The sequence below is a fragment of the Drosophila persimilis genome, unplaced genomic scaffold, assembly GCF_003286085.1.
Source record: "Drosophila persimilis strain 14011-0111.01,24,50 unplaced genomic scaffold, DperRS2 tig00000000-arrow-pilon, whole genome shotgun sequence".
Classification (NCBI taxonomy): Eukaryota; Metazoa; Arthropoda; class Insecta; order Diptera; family Drosophilidae; genus Drosophila; species Drosophila persimilis.
The window spans coordinates 9,772,626-9,782,347 of record NW_020825288.1 but is presented as its reverse complement, the minus strand read 5'-3'; the positions used below and the strand labels follow the sequence as shown (position 1 = coordinate 9,782,347).

The 9,722-nt window shown below is 46.5% G+C and overlaps 2 protein-coding genes across 3 annotated transcripts in view; one reads left to right on the top strand and one right to left on the bottom strand.

Moving 5' to 3' along the window:
* The first annotated feature begins 509 nt into the window (after nucleotides 1–509).
* Nucleotides 510–1,455, top strand: LOC6587623 (ficolin-1). The gene is made up of 2 exons (XM_002013076.2): nucleotides 510–1,154; nucleotides 1,215–1,455. The coding sequence occupies exons 1-2, from the start codon at nucleotides 511–513 to the stop codon at nucleotides 1,351–1,353; spliced, it is 783 nt and encodes a 260-aa protein (XP_002013112.2). The 5' UTR covers nucleotide 510; the 3' UTR covers nucleotides 1,354–1,455.
* A 231-nt stretch (nucleotides 1,456–1,686) lies between these two features.
* LOC6587621 overlaps nucleotides 1,687–9,722 on the bottom strand; it is a 31,562-nt gene continuing 23,526 nt past the window's right edge. Inside the window, exons 3-7 of one of the 2 annotated variants that reach the window (XM_026984216.1) lie at nucleotides 9,071–9,294; nucleotides 8,873–9,008; nucleotides 8,474–8,607; nucleotides 2,499–2,826; nucleotides 1,687–2,424 (exon numbers count right to left, since the gene is read on the bottom strand). In XM_026984216.1, coding sequence (XP_026840017.1) covers nucleotides 2,279–2,424; nucleotides 2,499–2,826; nucleotides 8,474–8,607; nucleotides 8,873–9,008; nucleotides 9,071–9,294 — 968 coding nt within the window. In that variant the 3' untranslated portion in view covers nucleotides 1,687–2,278. The remainder of the gene's footprint in view (nucleotides 2,425–2,498; nucleotides 2,827–8,473; nucleotides 8,608–8,872; nucleotides 9,009–9,070; nucleotides 9,295–9,722) is intronic. The other variant, XM_026984218.1, reaches the window with a different exon arrangement.

Sequence of the window (9,722 nt, the reverse complement as noted above, 5' to 3'; positions counted from 1 at the left end):
AATACTGAAATTACTCTTTCCGGAAATGGATAGAAATGTTGACAAATATTTGTACATGGTTTTAATTAAAAAATCTTTTTAACCTTCGGTCTGACTGGCAATACTTGACTGCCTGGAATTTTCAGCTCGGACCCTAAATTAAAAGTGCATTGCTTTTGTTGAGTAATAATTTTAATTTTAAAAAGCTGCAACAAATACCAAAAAACCTTGTATCACATACGGGAGCTTTTCTACTTTGGTTCCTTGGGTTGCCGAACATAAGTCGCATGCAGGAAGAGGTTGACTACCCACACTGTAGGAAATAGCATCTACCATCAAAACATGCCCTTCTACATTTGTGACAATGCCGATGAAAAGCCGGTTGGTATTACAGCAATTGACCAAGAGCATAATGATAAAAATAACGCTTTGATTCAATAAATTTTACCGTTGAGGTAAACTGAAATACTTAAATTGAACCATAACGAACAGAGCCAGCAGCTTTAGTATGTCCAATCAGTCCGATCGAGAATGTTGCGCCTCTGGTTGCTTCTATTGCTGCTTGGTGTAGGTGCGGGTAACAGACAACGGAGGCATGGAAAAGACAGGCCTGATCCCGAGGAGGTGACTAATTACAGCAGCATCAAAGTTAAACACTATGGGACATTTCTCGACGACTGCACAATGGCCAAGAAGGATGGCCTCTATACAACTTTCTTTAAGGGCCAAAAAAAAAATTCAACAGTGCGGTGCGTGGCCAGCTTCTTTGGAGGTGGCTGGACGGTGATCCAACGCCGGAGGGAGAACACTGTGGACTTTCGGAGGAATTGGGTTGACTATCAGAACGGATTCGGGGACCTAAAAAACGAGTTCTGGTACGGACTGGAGAAGATCTATCGCATCACAATGTCGGAGCCCACGGAGATCTTTTTTCTAATGCAAAACACGGAGGGGACTCGAGCCTATGCTATGTACGATCGCTTTGCCATTTTCGGCCTGAGTAAGAATTACACTATCCGCACCCTGGGAGAGTACAAGGGCGAGGCGGGTAACGGAATGCTGTACCACCTGAACATGCCCTTCTCCACCTACGACCGGAAGAACAACGGCCCAGGCCAAGATAACTGCTCGAAGCTCTTTTGGGGCGGCTGGTGGTACAACAACTGCTATACCAGGTTGGTCGATGTGGCTCAGAACTCAGATGATCAGTTAATATGACACGGATTTCTTTACAGCAACCTAAACGGCAAGTATCCCGCGAAAAAGGAGATGCATACCAAATGCTATCGATGCATTGCTTGGACCTACTTTCAACAATACCGACCCATTACATTTGTACAAATAATGATGCGTCCCATTCGTGTAAAGACCTGATGTATGGTTTGGAAGAACACTTTCAAAAGATTCTGTGAACACCCTAACATTTATTTTGCCTAAAAAGCCTACAACGATTAAAAGACTACAAGATTTAGTAATAAAAACACAAATGCTTACCTTTATCGGGAATAGAAAGTTGTGTAAATGCCATGTCCCTTCGTTTCGGCTCTATTTTCAAACTATTTTCAAAGTAGAGATAAAATTCAGGCGATTGCAAATAAGTGGGTCCGCTATAGTTTAGTTTCTTGGCTAAGCTCCAAGTCCAAACATTTGCTCAGAATATACAAAAAAAAGTCAGTGGCGAAACTAATTTGATTAATTATGCTTGTTTATTCTGGTTTGAATGTATTTTGTTTGTCTTGACATTGGCATTTTTATTTGTTACAATTGTTGTTGCATTTGTTTTTTAATCGTTTCGACGATTTTCATGGCTTAAACTTTAAGTTGATATTTGCTTGTGTGGAAGCTAAATGCAAATGAAACATTAATACTTTATCCAATATTTTATGCGTCATTAAATAATCCATTAATTAACAATTAGTCGTACATGTATGTGTCTGTGTTTCAGTGTGTTTTTGTGTGTCTGTGCGAGTTCATTTACGTGTACCCGTTTACATCATTAAAGCAAATATTTACAGTTTTATTGTTTAATGCGCGTGTGTACTCAACAGGAATCGCATGAACATATACTCGTGCATACTGCTGGATGTGTGTGAGTGTGTGTGTGTGTGTGCGCGTGTAAATCAAATGGCATTCACGAGAGATAATTAATGCGGTTCACGGCCGAGAGCTCTAATCGTACGCGCTATCGATAACACCCATCACTTAGGCTATACACTTTCCATATCCGGGCAACATCCGTGTCCCGAACAGACCCATAGCCAATTCGAATGTTCTGCATGGGGCTGCATGTCACCTGCATTTAGCTGCTTCGGCTGCAGTTAATCACGAGAGCCAGCGTGCAGAAGAGCCAGATAGTTATGCCCCCTTGCCAGGCGACAGCCGCCGTGGATGTTGTGAAATAGGCCTCCAAGAAGCTGCGCAGTCCCGTGCCCGATGACAGCGTCACTGAAATGGCCAAGAATATGCAATTTCTACGGCTGCTACATGCTGTTGCTGCTGCTGTTGCAGTTGTGGCTTACCTCTAGCCGGCACCGGATCCTTTTGTGGTGTGCCCAACTCGATTTCCTTGTACTCTTGATAGAGATCGCCAATTTGCGCCGTACAACGCAGTACGAGGCCTCCGCCAGACCCACTCCCGCTGCCGGTGACCAGTGCGTTCGCTATGCCATTGGAGTTCCCGTTGCCGTTGCCGTTGCCATTGCCATTGCCATTCACATTGCCATTGCCATTGCCATGGCCATTAATACCGGCCACAAAGTGCACCGCCTGCAGCTGCAGCTTCAGACTGAGCCGGGATGCTATTAAGTTGTCAATCGTTCGTATGTACTGCGTTTCCTCCGTGGGTATCTATCGGAGAGAGGGAGGAAGAGACAGAGTGCAAAGAGGACAATCAAATCAATCGCAGCGTCCACAATATTGTTTTGGTTTTTTGTCATTTGAATACTAATCAAAGACTGCCTGAAGCTCGGTGCCGGTGCCGGTGCCGGTGCCAGTATCGGTGCCGTTCCCCCAAAATGTGCCTTAAATTATTCATGGCGTGCTTCCAGCTGCAATTGCACTTGCAACTGATTTTCCCTACCGCTTCCGCCCCCGAGCACAAGTCAGAAAATAATGTTCCAGCATGCATGCAGCAAGGAAAAATAACAAAAAAAAAGAAAAAGGGCATGAAAACAGTACGAATACTGAATGTCGAAATAAATATACCCTATAAACTCCGCATTCTATAATGCACCTAAAATAGAGCCACTGAAAAGCTATAACCTCAAATATCCCTCTCTATCATACAAAAATATTTGGGATTGGGCCCAAATTACAGGGTTATCTGCTCTCGTTCTGATGTGATTTATTGGATAATGTCTCTCGATATCGATCAAAATTGGAATAGAAAGGGGAGGGGGACATGCCTCGATCGGCAGGGGTTATAAAGCTGATCAACATCAATACGATTATATGGGAGGGCGGGGAATGGTCCCACTCGCCGGTACTATCATCTGACCTCAGCTATGCTTCCTTTTGATAGTGTATATAAAACGTAATGTTTCGCTCCGAGTTTTGTCCGACTGCATATGAATGGCAATTTGTCGTCTGTCTCCTGGTCCCCCCCACTCGCAGTGGGTGTGTATGTGTGCGGAGGGGTTATTACGAGCATGTTGCACTTGTGGCAATGGCTGGCTGCCAGTGGCGAGCCTTGGCCGAGCAAAACAGAGTCGAGCCGGACAGAGCACAGCTGAGCAGAGCCACTTGGTGAGTGGGAGGGAGCATTCGCAGGGGCAGTGGCAGGCGGCAGGGAAGCTGGCAATGGCAACTGCAATGCTAGCCAAGGAAACGGACACTGAAAGCGAGCGAACGGACATGGCATGTCATATTTTGTTGTTGCTTGTGGGAAGAGTTGTTGCTGCTGCTGCTGCTGCTGGGCTTTGCCATTTAAAAACGAGTTTTCAATGTTGCACCGTAGCAGAAACAGCAACAACAGGACGACAACGACAACGACAACGACAACAACATCGAGAGACACTTAGTCACTCATCCGCCTGGTTGGTTTTTTTCGCCTCTGCAAGTGTCCGGCGTTTTGTTTGAGAGTGTCCCTGTCCCAGTCCCTGTGTCCGTATGTGTGCGTATGTGTGTGTCCATCTGAAGTTTGTTTGCATCGTGTTCTTGTTGCTGCTATGCAAACTGTTTATTTGATGCTTGCATCACAGCCTGCCTGCGTGTCTGTGGTAGCGCTGAAAATTTCATTTCCGCCATGACACCAGCAGCACCAGAAGATCTCTGCCTCCCCCGCACTGACATGCGACATGCGCCTCGATTGTCGAGATGTACTATATGCACATATAGTTGGGATATATGTATAGTTCGCTTATGCGTCACTCCTGTGCATTCTTTCCGCTTCATTTGGCTAAGCTTTCCCTCTCGCACACACACACACACCACGATTTCCGTTTAGCGCATCTTTCCCGCCGAGTGCGAAAAGAAAACTCTAAACTGCCGTGCAATGCTTTTAGTCGCAAATGGCGCATCGTCCATTGTTGCCCTGCCTGTTGGCAGTGGAAATGCAGACGCCATTTTGAAAACGGTCGTGTTGCCATTTCCGTTCTACTGCATGTCCTGTTGTTGACTCATCCTCAGCACCAGCCTCCTGCGTCCCTGCCTTCCGCTCACAGCTAAGTTCACATGACAGCCTGAGCTGTGCTCTAAGGCCAGCGAAACTCGTTGGCAATTTAAATACAATAAATATGCATTTCATTTCCACTTACAAACTCATTTGAGCTCCATTTACTTATGCATGTATTTTGGCCCGCCTGCGCGCCCTGCCCGTAAAAAAGGTGTAAGATATTACAGGTCTGCCTGTTTTTGGGTCAGTTAGGGTACACTTGGAAAAAACGTCTAGTCAGTTCTACTGAGTCATCAACAAAGGAGCTAAAGAAGACAGTCATGAATCTTACCATTTACAAATTCTATTTTAAATGCAGAATAAGTTCTGTTGAATAATATTGAATTTATTGGAGGGGATTGGCAGAGTTTTTCCAACAAACATTCCTAATCTAGTTTTGGCAGAACAATTTAGTTCTAATTCCAATAAAATGTGTAAATTTGATCGGTTTTTTGTTAGTGTAAAGGGCTCTCAAGGATATCTCGCACTGCCTCTTCGCCTTTGGGCCCACCTTGCCCCATCCACACACCCGCAACATTAAAAGCAAAAGCGCTTCATTGCTGTGCTTCGTCTCGCCTCTCGCTCGGTCCCTGTTGTTTTTGCTGTCGCTGGTCGCCTTTTAACCCTTTTTACAACAGCATCACACACACACACACCCACAAACTTACACGTTCGTACATATACATTTTGTTTCGGGTTTTGTGCGTTTTTTGGCTTAGCCTTTTTATTTTATTTTATTTGAATTTTATTTTTATTTTTATGCTGGCTGGCACAGGAAAAGCCGAAACGCAGCGACATAAAAAGTCGTTTTCAGTTTTCTCTCGCTTTTCCTTCTACCTTACCCACACCCACACCCTCACCCTCGCCCTCAACCCCCTCTGCTGCCTTCTTCGTATCCCTTGCCGCTACCAATTTAATGCCGTGTAATTTACGAGAAACTCTTAAGAAGCCAAGCGCTTTAATTAAGCATGTGGCTGGGGCAGCGACCCAAAAGTGAAAATACCCTCATATTTCTTGTGATTTACCTTTATGGGATCACCGCCGCCGCCACCTCCGCCGCCACCTCCGCGGACCACCCCTGCGGGCAATTAAATGAACATTTGGCATTTGCTGGCCTAAACATTTTGCCAGCAAATTGTTTTCCAACAGCATTAGCATGGCCCAGTGCCGAGCTTGCAGAAACTTTGTTATTTTCGTACATTATCTTCGGTGTGGTCTGGTCTGGGCCGGTCTGTGCTTCGTTGGCCAAGTCTGTTGTGATGCCCTGGCAATTAATATCGACTTGATAATTTCTGCCAAGAAAGGATTATGCAAATTGAGGGAAAAACTTTTGCCAGAACGCAACGAAATATGCAACTCAACAGAACAGTCTTCCACCGAAGAGAATACTATATGAAAATTAACAAATATTTATACAGACCATAAATTGCAGAAGATTTTTAAAGTTTCGTCTATTTCGTTCAGTTTTCGGTTGTATCGATTTCCCTTCATGGGACTGGACGGGCCATCCATTAATCAGCAGCATTGAAAGCCTCGGCTAAGCTAAGCTTTAATTATGTTCTTAGTTTTCTGTGCTCAATAAATAATTTATCAAAAATCGATTGCCACACAAATCCAAATGTCTAATGGCCCCCGTATCGTACCCCCAATGCTGCTGCTGCTGCTGCTGGCCACGACAGTCCCTAATCCCAACTAATTCCCATGAATCACCCAAAAAAGCACGAGGCAAGAAGACCAACACATTTTGAGCCACTTTTCCATTAATATGACAGAAACTTTTTAACAAATTATGTTGGTCGTTAAAGTTTTTTCTTCCCCATCTTCCATCATCCCCATCCCCACCCCCATCCCAATCCCCCTGTGAGCCACCCGTTGTCTCAGTGGGTCACACACATGCTCTCTCTCATGTGCTCTCTCCCTGTCTGCCTGACTGGGCTGGGGGTACGTTGAGGTTGCTTTAATCTCGAGTTGGATTCTCGCCTCGAACTCAACACGTGCTGGGTCAATGCTTTCAGCCAGAATTATTTATTGCATTGTTTTGTGTGACAGCAGCCACAGTGGAGAAGAGATAGAGCATTATCCCGGCCTTTCCATCTAATTTAAAGAGCGTGAACAGCTCCAGAAGCCAGATCATAATTCAATATCAAAAAGGCATCTAATGCGAGTATACGTACACGAGTATGAAACTAAATTGCACGGCCATTGCCGCGAGAATGGATGCTGTATGGTGTACACGATGGTCTGTCTTTTCTGTCTGTGTCTGGGCCAACATAAACACAGTAGATATAAAATTTTATGTGACAAGACAGACTGAGGAGACCCTACATTCCCAATCCCCAAGAACCCCGATCCGCCGCACAGCAGCGTACTTTTGTCTCGGCTTTTGTCATTAGTTGGCCTGGCTTCAAAGAAAGCGGCAAGCGCCAAGCGCCAAGCGGCGTCTAGATAAAATGTTAAACGGCCTGCATATGAACGGTGAAAGCATGTGTGTGTGCCCCGAAAAGTAGACTATTGCGGAACGACAGATATAAAGCGACAGGATAAGACACACACACAGAGTAAGACAGAGAGAGACAAAGCAACAGACCGACTCGGGGCAGAGGGCGAAGGACGAAGGACGACGCAGGTCGCCCTGCTGCACGTTATGTCTGATGATGTGGGTAGACATAATATAAAAATTTATGAAGCGTTTAATAAGTTTTCTGTTAGCTGGGCCAGAGGAGAGCGAATCCAAGAAAGTTGAATTTGGGGCGTGTCAACTGAAAATTTGTTCATCTCGTAAATTCATTTGAAACCGTTGTCTTCTTTGTTCTGTCCGTTGTCCTGTCGTCCATTGTCCCGTCCGGCAAATTCGTTTTTGCACGAAGTTTAACGTAATTTATTTTATGTCGTGGCTATGATTAATAACAGAAAAAAACGCTTTCGGGTTAGGACTGCCCGGGGTCTGCATTTGCGTCTGCGGTCAAAGAAATGTTACGATTATTTGGAAAATGGCGAACGCCTTGATTTGCTTTAAAATGATGCCCGGGGGCGTAATGTCCGGAACGGGACGGGACGGGACTGCCATTCCACTCCTGATTTATGCAACTGATTAGCGGCAGTCGCAGAATTGATGCAGAAATGGAAACGCTCTCGAATGAGTAATGATGTTCCAGCCCCCCATATCGCACGAGTATATGCATATGACTCTGCTGTCACATGTTGGGCTCCACTCCACTCCCCCCGTCCATTCATCCTGCACTCACCCTCAATCTTTATGATAAATGACAGAAGGGAAATCGCACAATCAAATCAGAAGACAGGCAGAGGCAACCCTTTTTGGTTTATTGACTTCATTTGCCTGGAAGGGATTTGCGTTTGCGTTTGGGCTTGGGTTTGAGGTTGAGGCTGAGGTTGAGCCGCTTCTTGCCGGGAGACGACTTTTAATTAAGTAGGTAAGATGAGGAGTCCCTTCTAATTCGGTTTCTTGGCTCTGATTAAATTACACCATATTCATAAATAAAGAACAAATTTTATGAGGCACGTCGCCCGAGATTATAACCGGAGCCACATGTGCCCGAAACGAGCACAGCAAGTGGTAGATGCCATTATAGAGGATTTACGATGCCGTTAGGCTGTTCAAAGCTGTTTAATTAGGCACATCCCTAAACTTGCTCCCCTTCATGTTTGGAGAGCCAAAAGTGGAGACAACAAAACATTAATTAGCAATCAATGCAATGCTTGTGCATACATGGAATTGAGGTCTTAATTGCCAGTTGAGCTGGCATTATGTAAAGCGTTTGGCCTCCAGCCTTTAGCCTCGAGCTTCGTAATTGCCAGGGGCTGGGGCAGACCCCCACTTACCGGCACGTTGTTGATGGTGAAGCGGAGCTCGGACCGCGGCCGCGAAGGTGGCGTACTGCAATTGGCGCGCAGCACATCGCCGGGCTCGTAGCGGGTGTGCTCCGTGAACAGCTGCGGTCGCTTCTCCGGGAACTCTGGAAGGACGAAATGAAAGAGACCTTCTTTAAACGGTACACTTGACTTTACTTTGAAACGCAAGACAGCGGAACGAGGGTTCGGGCTGTAGAGTGTTTATTCAGGATTTTAATTGCTGCCAGCGGAACAACAGAGCAGCTTTGCACCATTGTCGAGCACTAGAGCACTGCTTGTGGCTGTCATGTCAATGCTGTGCTGTCCCCGGAACGCCGCTAATGAGACAGAACTCTGTCGTCGTCGTTGTCGTCGTTGTCGGATACTCACCCACAACTTGCATCTGGGCATAGGCCGTGGCCGTGGAGTAGAGCGGCGCATCGGCAGTCACCTCGCAGCTGAATTGACCGGACAGGCCGAAGCTGACGTTGCGTATGAGCACCAGGGTGGCGTTTGAGCTGCCCTCCTGCAAGGATAAGAGCAACATTTTCATTTCGGTGCACAATGGCCGGTCAATGGTCGGCACACTTGACTTACGTCCACCCTGATGCCGGGGTACTGAAAGACCTTCGTGTGCGGATACTCCCCGGGCGTGTAGCGGTAGAACTCCATCTGGCCGCGGTAGAACTTGATGGAGTAGAGTGGCGCTCCGTCCAGCTGGTAGTCGCACCGCAGAGCCACCGACTGGCCGCGCCGCACCGCAGGCGGTTGCACCAGCAGATTGACATCGCGCAGCGTCGCCTGCCCGGCATCTGAAAGAGTGCAAGAGGGAGAGGAAGGAAGGGCGTCCCATGAGATTTATTCAAATTGATGCGGCGTCATAAAGGATATCCGGGCAGGCTCTGGCTCTGGCTCTGGTTCGGGTTCAAGTACAGGTAGCTGTCGGCTGTAGGCTGTCGATATTGCTACATACTGAAGGGGGTTCCCTTGTTTATTTTAAAAGCTTTCGGTGTCGGCTCAAACGGCAGCCTGACGGCCACAGCATGGACACGCATTTGCATAGTCGTTCAGGAGCGTAAAACAATATTGAATCTCTGGCTGCATCACCATAGTTACGTTATGTTACGTCGTTGTCGTTGTCCTCGTCGTCCTTTTCTCGGTTCTCGCACACAAATCCATTGGATTAAGAATTGCATCCGTTGGGCCCGCCCAGCAAGTGCAACATGCAAACTGTAGCATG